The following is an 18,370-nucleotide window of genomic DNA, read 5'->3' as shown; positions in this document are numbered from 1 at the left end:
ATGACTGCACCACTGATCCACGTTGCCGAAAGCTCCTCTGCTGGGTTTGTTCCCATGTATTATGCAACTGTAGAGGCAAAGCTGACCAGCTAAGAGTGAAAGACCTACATTTAAACACCAGCTTGCCTTGTGCCCCTGGATCTGACATTCAGCAGGCCTTATGGGGAAAACAGCTATATGCAACTGTACTCTTTACAATTAAAAAGTCTGCTACTGGGCCCCGTACTAAGCAAATGCCATCTGCAAGGAAGACTGAGCTAGTGGGCTTGTCTGGTCTGAGCTAAAACACACTAAGCTTCTCTCTAGTCTAAATCACTGTGTTAAATTGTTTGCGGTACGGATGATCATTTAAGCATTCTTGTTGGGTCTCTCAAGGATAGACACTCCTCAGTTTAAACTACAACATGTCACTTAGGTTATCATATTATTTTGCATTGCATGTTTGCAGTTACAAAGTAGGAAACCAGTATATGTATAGCCACTAGCCCATGACTATGTATTGCAGAGAAATGCTGCATCAGATAATAAACAGATTATAATTTTCTTCAATCATGAAAAAGGCTCACCTCTCAAACCTTGGTCAAGGATATATCGACCCCTTGCCAAATATTCCTTATTGGTGAATAACCTTATACAATGAGACGTTATTCACATACAGGGGAACCAGTAAGATAAATTATCAGACAGACCACAGGTTGTATCATAATATATGGATTCAGCTAAATATCAACACCTCATTCTTTTCTATATCTGCCTGATGCCGACAGATACCCCCATCCCAACACTGCTTTATACTCAGGAAACAAGCGATTCCTCTACATTATAGCACTGGGTGGATACTGTTAAATATTCTATTAATGTTTATTTCCTCCCGATTTATTTGAATCCAGACATTGCTCCTGTGGAGGTTTCATTCGATTTTATTCGTGTACCACAAATTCCATTCATATCTGATTCACCTTAAAACTCATTATATTCCGAACCCACTGTCAAGAGTAAAATCGTGTTCTGCCTGCTGAATGAGGTACATCAGACGGTGAGGGAATGGACATAAAACAATGTAATGAGTGAATGTGTCTTGAGATTCAGCCCTCTGATTTAATTACATTCAATTCACTATCTTTCTAAATAAACCATTAATCTCATGGATAGACCGGGTTTTATTGTTCCCAGCATACTGAAACTGAATGGACAACCTGTGTCCCAAATGGCATCCTATTCACTATATAGTGCACTACTTTTGACCAGAACCCTATAGGCCCTGGTCAAAAGTAGTCCACTACATAGGGTAGGGGTCGGCAACAGGCAGAAACAGGCGTGGCCCCCCAAAGTTTTTAGTAAAAAAATCACAAGGAATTGAGAAAAGAAATGTATTTAGGAAAGTATTCCCAATAATAAAGAAATAGACATATGTGATCATGTCTCAATGTAATCAAGGTATGAAATTATTCTTATTTTCAAATACAATCTTTTTTTGTGCTTAGTTGTGGTCAATTTGCAATTGTGGTCCAGCCCCATGACCAAAAATCGTCCCGTGGCTGAATTTAGTTGCCAACCCCTGACATAGGGAATAGATTGGGACTCATCCCATTTAATCGTTATTGTTGTGGCTCATGGATTATCTACTATGTAAAACTTAAGCCTTGCCATCCACCCTAAGTAATACATCCCTTTATGGGATAACCAAGCCACAGGTCAACTAAAGGATGTCTTCATTGACTCAGGGACTGTGCTCTGCCATTATATGTATCTATCAAGGGCACAACATGTCCTCAGCATTTCCATATGGTCAGTGACGGTTGGAAGGAAGGAATGAGGAGGAGGAAATAGACACAGCTCAGCAACAAAACTCTGTCCCCTTGTCATCCATCAAACAAGCCACAGTGTGCACTTATGCTCAAGTCACATAAAGATCTAGGCCAAGTACATGTGTATTCCTACTTTGATTCACTGACAAATACAACATGTTTTCTCTATGCAGCTTCACACTGACCTGGATAGGGGCGACAGCGACGTGAAGTACACTCTATCAGGAGAAGGAGTCGGAACCATCTTTACCATAGACCAGACGACAGGTGACATACATGCCTTGATGGGTTTGGACCGAGAGGTGAAATCTTACTACACGTTACGAGCCCAGGCTGTGGACATGAACACTGGCAGGCCTCTTGAGCCTGAGTCTGAATTCATCATAAAAATTCAAGACGTCAATGACAATGAACCCAAGTTCTTGGACGGCCCATACACAGCCAGTGTCCCAGAGATGTCACCAGGGGGTAAGAAAGGCACCTGTAATCTACGTTTTGGCTTATACAAATCCATATGGAGTAAAGCTATGATGACAATTGGACATTAAGCTACACTAGAGTATTTGAAGGGAATCCTGTAGGAATACAGGCCTAGTTCTACTGTCTATGAATTTTATCTTCATAGAATCATATGATTGAGATGATAGGCAAAGGTTGTTGTTGCTTGGTTTCATTTCAAGTCATGGCAATCAGGTGGCATTGGTGTTTTTGTGCTGGAATGTTTCTGCAGTGGAAAGGAATAAAGTCCATTATTTTCTACAAAAAACACACATTGAAAGCAGGTGACATTCATTCACAGTTTATTGTGGTGGACTGGACTCAACAAATGTTGCTAGTCTCAAACAAACCGTGCCATTTTTGTAAACGTTTGCAACGCGCACTGATCACCATGAGCAGTGGTAGAAACCTAAAGATTGCTAACAATTTGGCATAAAGCCAAACATTTTCAGTCTTTATATGATACATTCCATGTCCATGTTTAAGTGGTACAAAATTATTAAGTGGTACAAAACACTGAATTGATATATAAAATCAAAGTTAAAGCAGTTAGTTCTCCTACCTCTTTTGAGCATGGTATCCATATTAAGTCCCAATAAGAGTTGAGTCAGTCTCAGTAGAAGTTGAGTCAGTCTCAGTAAGGACTTGAGTCTTTCCTACTTGCCTATCTTCATTTCCTAAATCTCTTTCCTTATTTCCTTTCCTAGATGCCTTTCCTCCTTTCCTAAACCCATTCCTTCTTTAATTTACTAGCTCTCTTTTCTCCTTTCCTTTCCAAGATTTGTTTCCCCCTTTTCTAGCTTCCTTACGTATTTTCCTTTCCTAACTCCTTTCCTCCTATAGGTTCTACGCCTCTTTTCCTCCTTTCCTAGATTCCTTTCCTAGCATCCATTCCTAGTATAATTTCCTAAAAATGTTTCCTTAATTCATTTCCTTGCCTGTATCCTTATTTCCTTTCCTATTTTCCTTTCCTATTTTCCTTTCCTATACATTTTTCCTCCTTCCTAGAAAAAGGAGCTAGTAAAGGAGGAAAGGAAGCTATGAAAGGATAGGAGGAAGCGGAGCTATAAAATCAAAGGATGGGAGGAAAGGAAGCTAGAACAGGAGGAAAAGAAAAGGAGCAGGGAAACCAGAGGAGAGCAAAGTAAGGCAAGGTTTCAAGGAAATTAAACTAGGAAATGAGGAAAGAAAGATAGGAAAAGGCAGAAAGGAAGCTAGGATAGGAGGAAAGGACATTTTGTTAATAAAGCAGGAGGAAAGGATTATGCAAAGAGAGTGCACATGTATGTGGTAAGGATTCACCAGCGCCAGTAGATGTTAATAGTATTGGCTTTAATGAGAGGACAGTTTTTTGGTGACAGGACAGTCATACTGACACATTATCAGTAACCACAGGCAAGGTGGGTTCATCATATATTTATTACTCTCCTTATGCTCTAAAGAAATGTACGTACATGTAACGTGTGTCACTGTGCTGCAACCGGCTTCTCTTTTGCCACTGTCCCTGTCCCCTTACTGGGCTCAAATAAGTGGTCCTCTGGTTGCAAACAAACGTGACCGCCCACCTGATAAACAGATCAGGGGTGCATTCAGCAGGATGCAATGTTTTGGTGCGTTCAGATAGAAATATGCTATGTAGAACAAACACCCCTCTCTGACATGAAGAAAAAGGAATCACTTTGTCTCTACTCGTGGCATATCCACAATGTTCAGCAATGATTGGCTACTGAAAGAGGCTTTATTTAGCATTGGCAGCGCCATTAAGGACTGAAACAATTTTTAAATAATCAACTGGATGGGACTTCCTATGGGTTAAGGAAGGATCCCATGATTCCATCCAGGTCATCAGGAGGGATCAGCCAATTAATTATATTTGTGAGCAAACATTCCATAACTGCAGGTGGCAGTAAATCGCAAACCTTGGCTTTATACCTGTTCAAACAACACACTCCAGGGGGAAGTATGCACTGTTACAGTTTGTTTACCTACTCAGAAGTAATAGAAGAAGAAAATGGACCACTTCAAAATGAAGATGGCCTCAATGGCGCTGTCCGTGCTCTCACAGACGCCATAATGATACAGATACAATGATGCAATGTCTATGATGCCATGTCCTATATCTATGCTGAAATTACTGACAATCGCGCAACTGTGGCCACAAATATTCACCCACGCTCTGGGATGCACACACAGTAGAGCACACATGAGTGGTCAGTGAAGGAACAGGAGGTTGCTGAGGGGAGCACGCCTCTTAATAATGTCCGGAACGGCGCAAATGGAAACCATGTATTTGATGTATTTGATACCATGCCACTAATTCCACTCCAGTTATTACCACAAGCCTGTTCTCCCCAATTAAAGTGCCACCAACCTCCTGTGGTGAAAGCGCAGAAACACAAACAAAAGAAACAAGGATATGAATATTAAATAAGAAAACCTCTACCTCGTGCTTCACACTAAAGACCTAGTCTTTATATCAGTTATGCCTGCTTAATATGCATCCTGTACTTTATTCAATCATTTTGTTGGTGACATAACTTCTCCCATCTATTTGTCTGATAAATACAATTTTGTAAAGTTATCTTAACAATGAGGTTTTAAAACCATCATCTCTTAATTCTCATGAAGTCTAAACTCCATGTAGAGGAAGCTTCAGATTCAGCCTTTATCAAAAAAGTTCAGCCAAGTTGTCAATATCTTGCTTTGAATTACATTAGATATCCTATAGCAGGGGTAGTATTTGAGAAGGTCCGGTCACATACACTTCCTAGTATCAGGTATGAAGGTAAGACCCAGATGCAGACAACGTCAATTTAATAATGGTTTAATAATCCAACAGGGGCAGGAAATAGACAGGTCAAGGCAGGCAGGGGTCAGTAAACCAGAGGTTGGGCAACAGTAATAATAATAATAATAATAATATATGCCATTTAGCGGACGCTTTTATCCAAAGCGACTTACAGTCATGTGTGCATACATTCTACGTATGGGTGGTCCTGGGAATCGAACCCACTACCCTGGCGTTACAAGCGCCATGCTCTACCAACTGAGCTACACAAGGACCGTAACAGTACCAGACAGCAGGCAGGCTCAGGGTCAAGGCAGGCAGGGGTCAGTAAACCAGAGGTTGGGCAACAGTACCAGACAGCAGGCAGGCTCAGGGTCAGGGCAGGCAGGAGTCAGTAAACCAGAGGTTGGGCAACAGTACCAGACAGCAGGCAGGCTCAGGGTCAGGGCAGGCAGGAGTCAGTAAACCAGAGGTTGGGCAACAGTACCAGACAGCAGGCAGGCTCAGGGTCAGGGCAGGCAGGGGTCAGTAAAACCAGAGGTTGGGCAACAGTACCAGACAGCAGGCAGGCTCAGGGTCAGGGCAGGCAGGAGTCAGTAAACCAGAGGTTGGGCAACAGTACCAGACAGCAGGCAGGCTCAGGGTCAAGGCAGGCAGGAGTCAGTAAACCAGAGGTTGGGCAACAGTACCAGACAGCAGGCAGGCTCAGGGTCAAGGCAGGCAGGAGTCAGTAAACCAGAGGTTGGGCAACAGTACCAGACAGCAGGCAGGGTCAGGGTAAGGGCAGGCAGGGGTCAGTAAACCAGAAGTTGGGCAACAGTACCAGACAGCAGGCAGGCTCAGGGTCAGGGCAGGCAGGGGTCAGTAAACCAGAAGTTGGGCAACAGTACCAGACAGCAGGCAGGCTCAGGGTCAGGGCAGGCAGGGGTCAGTAAACCAGAGGTTGGGCAACAGTACCAGACAGCAGGCAGGCTCAGGGTCAGGGCAGGCAGGGGTCAGTAAACCAGAGGTTGGGCAACAGTACCAGACAGCAGGCAGGCTCAGGGTCAGGGCAGGCAGGGGTCAGTAAACCAGAGGTTGGGCAACAGTACCAGACAGCAGGCAGGCTCAGGGTCAGGGCAGGCAGGGGTCAGTAAACCAGAGGTTGGGCAACAGTACCAGACAGCAGGCAGGCTCAGGGTCAGGGCAGGCAAGGGTCAGTAAACCAGAGGTTGGGCAACAGTACCAGACAGCAGGCAGGCTCAGGGTCAGGGCAGGCAGGGGTCAGTAAACCAGAGGTTGGGCAACAGTACCAGACAGCAGGCAGGCTCAGGGTCAGGGCAGGCAGAGGTCAATAATGGGGCAACGGTACAGGTTTGGCAGGCAGGCTCAGGGTCAGGGTCAGGGGTAGACAGTGTGGTCAGGCAGGCGGGCTCAGAGTCAGGACAAGCAAGGGTCAAAACCAGGAAGGTGAAAAAAAGAGAGACTGGGAAAAGCAGGAGCTGAGACACAAAAACGCTGGTTGATTTGACAAACAAGACGAACTGGCAACAGACAAACAGAGAACAAAGGTATAAATACACAGGGGATAATGGAGAATCTGGGCGACACCTGGAGAGGGGTGGAGACAATCACAAAGAGAGGTGAAACAGATCAGGGTGTGATACCTACTGCAGGTGGCAAAGGTCTGGATGCATAAGGTAATTTATTGGCGCAGTAACAAACCCCCACCTCGCAACCCATGCGACCGTAAACTGTTCACACCTCTCTTGTTGTTGGAGAGAAAATGTTGCCATTTTAAAGCTAATTTCCTGCAATTCTAAACATTTTGCATGTGGCAGAGCATTTTTCCCCACCGCTGTTTAAAAGCTAATTTCCTGAAATTCTATGCATTCCTACATGTCTTATGTGTTTTTACATGATAGCAGTTTTTTTAGAAGGGGGGGGGGGCTGCGGTCCGTATTTGACCCCGTTCATGATCTGGTCCGCGGTCCACCAGTTAAGTATGGAGGTCCTATGGCCTATGTAGGTTACATTGCATGCCAGAATTTGTCAATTATATCATTACATTTTTAATGGTTCATTCAAAATAATCATGTACTATTTTTAAGACGTAATGCTCGAAGTGACGAAAATAACACTATTTATTAACAATTTCCTTCCTTTTGTCTCTGTATGGACAGGTACTTTTGTAATGCAGGTGACTGCCACAGATGCTGACGACCCCTCCTATGGGAATAGTGCACGGATCGTCTACAGTATCCTACATGGACAGCCTTACTTTTCAGTCGACTCCAAAACTGGTGAGATCACAACATAGTTGAAATCAAGGCACATCCACAATGTCAAATGGAGAGATTTGAAAACCAAAGCGTTAAATGTGTAACCGGCCTTTACAATGGCAAAATGTAAAGCTGTACCGCTGCAATATGTGATTATTGTAAATACTTTGAGATTATATTGCAGCTGAAGTTGGACTGAGAGTATAGGGGAACACATTGAATCAGGATTACTCGTTGTCGGTGGCAACGACCCTTTAGTACCCGAACCATGTGACCCTTTAGTACCCGAACCATGAGACTCACTCCTGATCAAACGCTATTCACCCTGGTAGAAGCACTATTAGGTCAGATTAGTATTTGCACAGTGTCAAAGGTCTCCCTTTGTTACACATCTGTGTAGGATGTCATAATTCTCCCAAATGAATGCATGAGTCAAAATCCACCTCTTCTCTCTTCCTTCGACGAACATCAAAGGGGATACAGTCTCTTATAATCACAACTCATCTCTCTTTCTCCACCTCACTACTCTTTACTCTTGCATGCCTCTCTCACACACACACACACACACACACACACACACACACACACACACACACACACACACACACACACACACACACACACACACACACACACACACACACACACACACACACACACACACACACACACACACACACACACACACCACACACACACACACACACTCTCTCACATCTTCTCTGTTGGTTTTTGTGACCTTGAACAGGGGTTATTAGAACTGCGTTGCCTAACATGGACCGTGAAGTGAAGGAGCTTTACCAGGTCCTTATTCAGGCAAAGGATATGGGCGGTCAGCTGGGAGGACTAGCCGGAACCACCACCATCAACATTACCCTCAGCGACGTCAACGACAACCCACCCAGGTTTTCAAAAAGTGTGCCAATTTGCATTTTAATGACTATGGTTTTGTTTGCTATTACCCAATAAATTGAACAATATTGTGGGCACTGAAAGGGAATCTTTCTGCACAAATGGGATCTCATCATATCTCTAGGCAACTAGATGTCACTTTAATAATTAGCTAGTGTAAGTGTTATCAATTATAATTAGGTAACTCATATTTGTATGAGCTGTTTATATATAATCAATGGTTTAGCAACACCAGTGAAGTGATACTTGTATAAATAGGCTTCACATTATTAAAAGAGGGTAAAGTGAGTCTCTGGCCCTTACATAAAACTAGAGACTTGAGACTTGACTCATACAAGAAGCAGCCAATAATAATATTTTATATGTCTACATTTGAAACTATTCTTACTGTACGGCAGGTATATTCCACCTCAGGGTCCCAGAGTCTTCGTTAGTGGGCTCAGCAGTGGGGAAGATCAGAGCTCATGACCTGGACTCTGAGAAGAATGCAGAGGTGGAATATTCTATCGTTCCTGGAGATGAAGGACACATGTTTAACATCACCTCCAACGGGCACAGTCAAGAGGGAATCATAGTCCTCAGTGAGGTAGGAATTAACAACCCTTCACCAATCACTTTATTTTACTTGATCCCTTTTACTCTATGTTGAGGAAAGGTCCACAAATGATCTCCATCGCGCTTTTGTTTTGTGCCGGTAAGAATTGCAGGTCTGTTATGATAGATCATGAGCAAAGCTGTGCTCATTTAGATAATTAAACTAACATACTACTTAGGCCTTGGAATATTAATAGATCATTGCTGCATATATCCTTTTTGTCACACCCTGATCCGTTTCACCTGTCCTCGTTATTGTCTCCACCCCCTCCAGGTGTCGTTTGTTTTCCCCAGTGTATATATCCCTGTGTTTCCTGTCTCTCTGTGCCAGCTCGTCTTGTATGTTTCCAAGTCAACCAGTGGTTTTCCCTTTCTCCTGCTTTTTTGCATTCGCCTTCTTCCAGTCCTCCCGGTTTTGATCCATGCCTGTTTCTGGACTTTGTACCCACCTGCCTGACCATTCTGCCTGCCTTGACCACGAGCCTGTCACTCTGTACCTCCTGGACTCTGATCTGGACTCATCTGGTTTTGACCTTTTTGCCTGTCCACGACCATTCTCTTGCCTACCCCTTTGGATTAATAAACATTGTAAGACTCCAACCTGCCTCCTGTGTCTGCATTTGGGTCTCGCCTTGTGCCTTGATACAACTACAAACCATCCTCAGAACCTAACCATGAGGAAATATGGAGAAATTGATGATCCCTATTTTCTGGCAGTCTAAAAATGTATTTTGATATTTTCTTCAGGAAAGTGCTTGGATGTGTTTTGGTTTAGCCTAAAATGAATACATTTGAGGCTATGATCAGACAACACAACTCCTGATGGGATGTGACAAGCAGGAATCCCTTTAGAAATCCCCTTTACAACAGCTTCTTCTCTCTCTCTGTGGCCCACAGACTCCCAAATACTGGTATCCTATCTTCACATAAGTGGATAGTTGCACCAAAGCATTTTGAACTGGGTTTGAGTGCATGTCTCGTCTGGGCTGGGATTATATTATTATTCACAGATGGGGTGTGTATCTTGCAGCTCTGTGAGTTACCTCGATATACTGCAAGTACATCAAAGCGCTACTTGCACTTGTCTGGATGTTGACAATGAACATTCAAAACATTAGGCACTTTCTTGCAAATACATAGTGGGAATATGCAAAGGCACTTTTGGCTTCTGAAATTTTAGAGCCATCTATTTGTAGCTGTTTGTATCATAGCCATCCTTGTTAGTGATCTGTTTCTTCCTGCTCTCTATCTGGTCCTGCTAAAACAGCACCTGTAAAACTGTGAAAGCCCAGGTGATGGAGCAAAGTATGCAAAATGGCTGATTTGGAGAGGGCTCAGCCAAAGTTTGCCACAGTCTGTGACAAGAGGTTTTGGAAGAGTAACCGTTTCAAGGGATAATCGAACCCGTCAAAAAGAAAAGATTATAGTGAAACGGTAGATAAACCGTCTGTGGGATTCAAATGGCCTCTACATGTATTTATGTGTCAAGATATTAGGTCTATTAGGCCTATACTTTGTTTCTACATTGGACAGTGCTGGATTTAGTTTAGGCCTGAATGCACGCCCAATTTATGATATGCTTCAAGACTCCAAGAGTTATCTATTACAACCAAAGTAGCACCAAAGCGATGATATAAAAAAAACTGTAGTATGCAGGAAGTCAAGCACTTTGATATGGAAATGCCAAACCTTTATACGTTAGAATATCAACCACAGTCATCTATTTTATTGATTTTAGATAATATTATCTCTTTCCCAGCCAAACTCTGGTATATTCCAAAAACAGTTTTTACCATGTAGGTTATCAGTGAATTTTAAAAAGTGTTCCATCACAAGTGAAGTGGGATGTTGAGGTTCTATGCTTACCCATGGATCTCCTTGATGATGAGTCAGGCACCTAGGAGGGCACAATAAAAACAGCAGGAGCTTCCTGGCACAAATACTTTAATTGACACCTCTGTGCCGTTAATAAGAAGGAATTGTCACTAGGTTGTGGGTGGGAGGTGGGAGGTAGAGTAAGAGGATATAGGCCCAAACCAAAAACGGATGGCTTCACTTTCCAGATAAGGAATATTGTCCCTGCTAATTTGCAATGTTGCAAGAATTGTGTTCCCTGCAGGTAACGCTGAGCGGTGCTTTTTGGATGGGATGGCACACATGCTGTGGTGTCTATCCTCCTGCATCTCCTGCACAGTCCTGTTGTCTGTCTGGTTGTTATGCAGTCAGCAGGGTGGCTGCCCATTCCGCAGACAACCAGGCTTTTGCATGTGTGTGTCTCAGACAGGGACTGCTGTGTGTGTGTTGACAGTGAAAACTGCTCTGCTGTCAACGCTAACTAGGGACCCAGCTGAGTTAATGTGAGACTGTAAAATAGGGTCAGAAAGCGGTTCTCAAAGTGTCTCCATGAAAATGTGTTAAAAACCCAAACATTGGGGCTTTTCAAGTCTCAAATTGCTTAAAAACTCAGACACTGAAGAACATGTGTCTGTGTTGATAAAAAGAACATTGAATCCAACTATTTTTTACCCATTTAACATAAATCAATCTTGGTTGGCGCAGTTAACGTATATATTTCCATATCAAAGTGCTTGACTTCCGTGTCTGTTGAGCATACTAAACCTAACAGAGGTGGTAACAAACTGAACCAAGCACTATATTTGACCATTGCACACAGTATATTCATATCACAGAACATTGACATGAAATGCATTCTGATTTTGACGATGTGAATGATTTTATAAATACTGATTCTATGTTGATTTGATTACTATGAATAATAAATGCATTTCACCTTTCATTCATTCTCTTTCAGCATCTCGACTACGAAACCAAAAGATCATACACCTTTAAAGTGGAGGCCTCCAACGCTCACCTGGATTCCCGGTTCCTGCACCGGGGCCCCTTCAAAGACACTGCCACCGTGAAGGTCAACGTGCTGGATGTGGATGAACCCCCTGTGTTCACTAAGACCTCTTACACCATAGATGTGTATGAGGACACTCCTGTGAGCACCATCATTGGATCTGTTACAGCGCAGGACCTAGATGCAAGTACCAGCGCAGTTAGGTAAGGACTCTTGAATACATTTATACATACATGTATAGTAAGTCCTATTTACCTACTGTATGGTTCATCAAAAGGTGATTCATCAAGGCTGGTGTTGAGCAATGGGACCATGATGGATTGAGGTATTTTCCAATTGGGCACCTGCATCCGGCACCTTAAATGGCAAAAAGAAAAAGCTGTCAACATAGATCAACTTTACTGTATCTATTTAGCGAGATGGGAGCATTTTGGTCTGGTGACTGGAGTGTTGGATGTTTGATTTAACCAACAGAGACACACTTTGCTCCTCAGAGTTTATGAACACTGACAACTAATATACATTTGACTTGTTGTTTTTCTTCTTCCAAATGTTTTTCAAGTACAGTTGACTTCCACTCTGTTGGTGTTGAGAGACAGAGCGTGAGATGCGGGACATCTCTTGCACAAGAACATACAAATACGTTGTGGCCCGGCAGTGTTTTTTGTTATCGATGAATATTTAATGTCTTGCTAGAAATGGAGGAGGCAGTAATTCACCTTGCTCAAAAAGGCCATCTTTGTGATGTCTGCTTAATATTTTAAAGCATTACATTTGTCATTGTTTTCATGGGACATGAAAAACATAAACATACTAGAATGCTGATCAGAACACAACTACATGGCATTATGTTCCCTATATAGTGCACTTCTTTTTGATCAGGGTCTGGTCATAAGAAGTGCACTATATAGGGAATAAGGTGCTGTTTGGGACGCATCCCTAGTTTCTACATGAAAAGAGAGTGATTATTCTTCTGTGTAATGTTTGCGGTCATTGCCTGGATCTTTATTTGACTAATCGTTAGGACATTTCTCCTTCGGGACCAATACATTATTTAGGCCTATCTATCTCTGTAGACCTATTACATTCAGATGTTCTATTACAGTGCCTTCAGAAAGTAGTCACACCCCTTGACTTTTTCCACATTTTGTTGTGTTACAGCCTGAATTTAAAATAGTTTAAATTGAGATTTTGTTGGTCACTGCCCTACACACAATACCCCATAATGTCAACGTTTTGTTTTTCAAATGGTTTACAAATTAATAAAAAATGAAAAGCTGAAATGTCTTCGGTCAATAATTATTAAACCCCTTTGTTATGGCAAGACTAAATACACTTAGGAGTAAAAATGTTCTTAATAATTTGCATGGACTGGATGTTTTTTGAATGACTACCTCATCTCTGTACCCCACACATACAATTATCTTCAAGGTCCCTCAGTCAAGCAGTGAATTTCAAACACATATTTAACCACAATGAGGTTTTCCAATGCCTCGCATGATAGGGCACCTTGAATATCTCTTTGAGAATGGTGAAGTTATTCATTATACTTCGGATGGTGTATCAATATACCCAGTCACTACAAAGATAAAGGCGTCCTTCCTAACTCAGTTGAGAGGAAGGAAACAGTTCATTGATTTAACCATGAGGCCAATGGTGACTTTCAAACAGTTAAAGACTTTAATGGCTGTGATAGGAGAAAAGTCGATACACCACAACATTGTAGTTACTCCACAATACTAACCTAATTGACAGAGTGAAAAGAAGGAAGCCTGTACAGATCTTTTTTAAATATTCCAAAACATGCGTCCTGCTTGCAACAAGTCACTAAAGTAATACTGCCAAAAAGTGGCAAAGCAATTACCTTTTTGTCCTGAATAGAAAGTGTTATGTTTGGGGCAAATCCAATGCCACACATTACTGAGTACCACTCTCCATATTTTCAAGCATAGTGGTGGCTGCATCATGTTATGGGTATGCTTGCAATCGTTAACGACTGGGGAGTTTTTCAAGATAAAAAAGAAATGGAATGGAGACAATCACAGACCAAATCCTAGAGGAGAACATGCTTTAGTCTGTTTTCCACCAGAGATGAATTCAACATTCAGTAGGACAATAACCTAAAACACAACACTTACCAAGAAGACTGTTAATGTTCCTGAGTCACAGAGTTACCGTTTTGACTTAAATCTGCTGAAAATCCATGGCAAGGCCTGAAAATGGTTGTCTAGCAATGATCAACAACCAATTTGACAAATCTTGAAGAATTTTGAAAAGAACAATGGGCAAATGTTGCACAATCCAGGTGTTGTAAGTCTTAGAGACTTACCAGAAAGACTCACAGCTTTAATTGTTGCTAACGGTGCTTCTACAAGTATTGTTTTCACATTGTCATCTTCACGTTGTCATTATGCCTTCAGAAAGTATTCATACCCCTTGACTTATTCCACATTTTGTTGTGTTACCGCCGGAATTGAAAATTGATTCCATTTTGAATTCAGGCTGCAACACAACAAAATGGGGAATAATTCAAGGGGTATGATTACTTTCTGAAGGGACTGTACATGCAAATACAGAATGAAGGTGTGGAAAGAATAGTTTAGATGTAAATATTGATTGAAATATGCTGTGTGAGGTTGAAGAAATCATGTTCAGTAGTTTAAAAAAAAATGTATTCATGTTTTTTGTGAATGTTTTGTAGATACTCTATTGAGTGGAAGAGGCCTGTGGACGGCTGCTTTGACATTGATACTGTGGAAGGGACCATCTCCACCACCGAGATGTTGGACAGAGAGAGTAATAGGCAGCACAATATCTTTGTTGTGGCCACTAAAGTTAGTAAGTATAGGACAAAGGGTAAATATGTACAGTGTATAATATGTGTTAATATACACTGAGTGTACAAAACATTAGGATATTGAATTGCACCCCCTTTAGCCCTCAGAACAGACTCAATTCATCGAGGCATGGACTCTACAAGATGTTGAAAGTGTTCCACAGGGACGCTGGTCCATGTTGACTCCAATGCATTCAACAGTTTTGTCATGTTGGCTGGATGGTCTTTGGGTGGTGGACCATTCTTTTTTTAAGATGTGTTTATTATTTTATAAACAATACAAAATGTACACACACAAACAATATTTACAAACATCAACTACATCACCTGCCCAGACCAACTAGCACACATCCCCATCTCTAGCGCCCATGGCCTGTGTAAGAATATTTTGAAGATAAATACACAACGCAGAGGACGAGAGGTCAATAGAGGACTAAAAGTCAATGGAGTACTAACAATCAATGGAAATAGGGTTTTCCTGTAACAGGGGATTAAGGATTAATGGGTCAGAGACATGGGAGGAATTTCAGTCAGGGACTCATATCTACATGGCAAGTTATCATTGGTCCAAATTGTTTATACATTGAACCTGAAATAGGATACTTGTTATTTGGCCAATGGCCTAGTTTTATTACAAGGAATTATAATTGGTCAACCACAGGCTAGGGCTGGGTTATAAAGTACATCCTGTCTCTTTGTTCTGTGGAGAGAATCACTGAAGAGAATCACTGAGGACAGGGGAGAATGAACATCTACCTCTCAGCATAACATCTATGATTCGTCCTCTTTGAATAAACCTATTTTACTCTTCCTGATTTGCTTTGGGGTCTGTGGTTTTGAACAGTAACATTAACTGCTAACACCTGAAACTGCACCATTTTGATTCTCTTAGTAACCCACACACTTTCTATATTTAAATAATAAATTATTAGATTTTTCCATTCTGTTAATAATGGTGGATTGATTGATTTCCAAGTTTTTAGTCTATATTTTATAAACATAAATCTTCAATAATGTTCCAACCGGAGAATTCCTTTGTCTGTAGAATTGCAATGGAGCTCAAGCTAACTCTCACGTGAACGCGCGGTCAGCTCATGCATCTCTGCCAGACCTCTGACCCATTCCCCTCTCATTCCCCCCACTTCACAGTAGAAGCATCAAAAAGGGTTCTAAATACTGTTGACATCTAGTGGAAGCCTTAGAAAGTGCAATTTGACCCCATAGACACTGTCTATTCGATAGGCAAAGAGTTGAAAAACGACAAACCTCAGATTTCCCACTTCCTGGTTAGATTTTCTTCTCAGGTTTTTGCCTGCCATATGAGTTCTGTTATACTCACAGACATCATTCAAACAGTTTTAGAAACTTCAGAGTGTTTTCTATCAAAATCTACTAATGATATGCATATATTAGCAACTGGGCCTGAGTAGCATACAGTTTACTCTGGGCACCTTATTCATCCAAGCTACTCAATACTGCCCCCAGCCATAAGAAGTTTTTTAATATGAGTGATGAGGAGAATCATCCAAACCACCGTGTATCTCAATATACCCCCACATACCATGTCTTGAAATATGCAGACAGACAGATTGAAAGTACGTTTACATTGTAATTCTTCTGACAGCCAACTTTCTAGCTCTGTCCACAACTTCCAGACTTTATAGTATTCCCAGAAAGCATGGAATATGGAATACTTATTAGATTTACACTTAAGACATGACCCTGCAGTTGTGTTGTGGAATCTCTGAATTTTGTCTCTTGTAAATTCTATATTAGCTTCTACTGGATCAAGCGTTAGTTGAACTTTTAGTTAAACTTAATTTTGTTAGTTATGCTCCAACTTCCCCTACATCTTATGCCAAAACCAGTTATTTTTAAGTTTTGGTTCAAATAGTTCATGTTTTTTTCTTAGAGATTGTCAGTTGGATATGCTCTCTGCAAGGTTTTGTATATTCTTCCTTATCAAATAAACATTTCCTAACTCACATAATATTCCCTCAAGGTTGCTCTAATGTCCAAGAGATTTCCTGTTACCAAGTCATTTACAGTTTCTATGCATTAATGGTTTCTATGGTTAACCATTCTTGATATACACGGGAAAAACCCAGCAGCGTTGCAGTTCTTGACACACTCAAACTGGTGCGCCTGGCACCTACAACCATACCCCGTTAAAAGGCACTTACATCTTTTGTATTTCCCATTCACCCTCTGAATAGCACATATACACAATCCATGTCCAAATTGTCTAAACTGTCTAAATTGTCTAGAATCAGTTGTGCCTTTAAAATCATAATGAACAAGACGGGGGCCCTGATCCTAGATCAATCAGTACTTCTCTGAGACGCTTGTGAATAAGGGTCCTGGTGCAAGTAAGAGATTGCACAAAGCAGGCCATACCGTAGTCTACAGACACACACAGGGTTCCATACTTGTGGCACCATCTAGTGAAATTGACTGATGCTTACAGTAAAGCAGCTCAACCGATTCAATGAACTAAATGCTATTTTTCCTCTGAAAGAGCAGTTTATTGAATGGGAATCTTTTCAATGGATTTTTACAAATTCATTAGCATTATTAGAAAATCACACAATATACAATCAACACATATTATTGATTTCTTATAATTTGACTGTGCAGCCATTTGTTTTTCTATGAAAACATGTTATTATTTGTCAATGACTCTATTTTCAAGTATTCTCATGTTATTTCATTGTCAATTTCATATTACTTGTATGAGGCCTGCAGTTTAAAGCGTAAACAGACAGTGTCACTGTTACATCTTTCATCAAGCTACTGTAAACATAACACTGTTTCTTTTACAAAGCAGTTCAGACATGAGAGAAAGGGCTTTTGCGATGCTCACTGAGGTCCACTGTGTGCATGGTGTATTTATTATGTGTTGTATGATTACTGCTTTCTTTGATTCTGCAGACAACCCTCTCCTATCCAACAAGGTCACAGTCACAGTCAATGTGCTGGATGTCAACGAGTTCCCTCCAGAGCTCACCATTCTCTTTGACACGTTTGTCTGTGAAAATGCAAAAGTAGGCCAGGCAAGAACAGCTCCTTTGTGATAAAGGTTGTGTGTGTGTGTGTGTGTGTGTGTGTGTGTGTGTGTGTGTGTGTGTGTGTGTGTGTGTGTGTGTGTGTGTGTGTGTGTGTGTGTGTGTGTGTGTGTGTGTGTGTGTGTGTGTGTGTGTGTGTGTGTGTGTGTGTGTGTGTGTGTGTGTGAAATATAATAATTGTGATAATTGTCTCTCCACTTGTTTCTGGGCATATACTGTAGTTTAAAGCTCTTTGTGCTTTACCAGGTAATTCAGACCATCAATGCTACGGACAAGGATCTTCCCACTGTTGGACAGAAGTTCTTCTTCAAGTCCCCCAGGGAAATCAGAAACAGGAATTTCACTGTGCGAGACTTTGGAAGTAAGCCATATTTTTTTTTTCTTCAGAGAAATAATGGAACAGATAAAAGAGAGCAAGAGATGGAGAGAATGTGAAGGAGGGGACAGAGAAAGAGATGGAGTGAGAGAACGGAGAGAAAGAGGGAAAGAGAGAGTTGAAGAGAGAGTCTCTGAAAGTCTCTATTACGATGCCATGCCAGTGACTCGCTTCAAATCTGCTTTCTTGATACTAGCTCCCTACAATATCCACAAACAATTGGTATTGAATTAATAGATGTTCAGGGTTTTTTGTCACAACCCAGGGGATGCCAGGGTGGAATTTTCTACTTTTTGCTAACCCCTACAGCCTTCCCACCTCACCATCCTCCGTTAGTATTTTTCTAACACAGTAACACATAAATACCAG

The 18,370-nt window shown here is 41.5% G+C and overlaps 1 protein-coding gene across 1 annotated transcript in view; it reads left to right on the top strand.

The window, feature by feature from the left end:
- Positions 1–18,370, top strand: part of cdh12a (cadherin 12, type 2a (N-cadherin 2)) — a 34,999-nt gene that overhangs the window by 12,976 nt on the left and 3,653 nt on the right. Inside the window, exons 3-10 of the mRNA XM_035799265.2 lie at positions 1,982–2,276; positions 7,257–7,376; positions 8,104–8,271; positions 8,666–8,853; positions 11,674–11,927; positions 14,426–14,562; positions 17,492–17,613; positions 17,872–17,986. Coding sequence (XP_035655158.1) covers positions 1,982–2,276; positions 7,257–7,376; positions 8,104–8,271; positions 8,666–8,853; positions 11,674–11,927; positions 14,426–14,562; positions 17,492–17,613; positions 17,872–17,986 — 1,399 coding nt within the window. The remainder of the gene's footprint in view (positions 1–1,981; positions 2,277–7,256; positions 7,377–8,103; positions 8,272–8,665; positions 8,854–11,673; positions 11,928–14,425; positions 14,563–17,491; positions 17,614–17,871; positions 17,987–18,370) is intronic.

Source organism: Oncorhynchus keta, chromosome 23 (genome assembly GCF_023373465.1).
Source record: "Oncorhynchus keta strain PuntledgeMale-10-30-2019 chromosome 23, Oket_V2, whole genome shotgun sequence".
In the NCBI taxonomy this organism is placed as follows: domain Eukaryota; kingdom Metazoa; phylum Chordata; class Actinopteri; order Salmoniformes; family Salmonidae; genus Oncorhynchus; species Oncorhynchus keta.
This window is presented reverse-complemented; position numbering and strand designations above follow the sequence as displayed.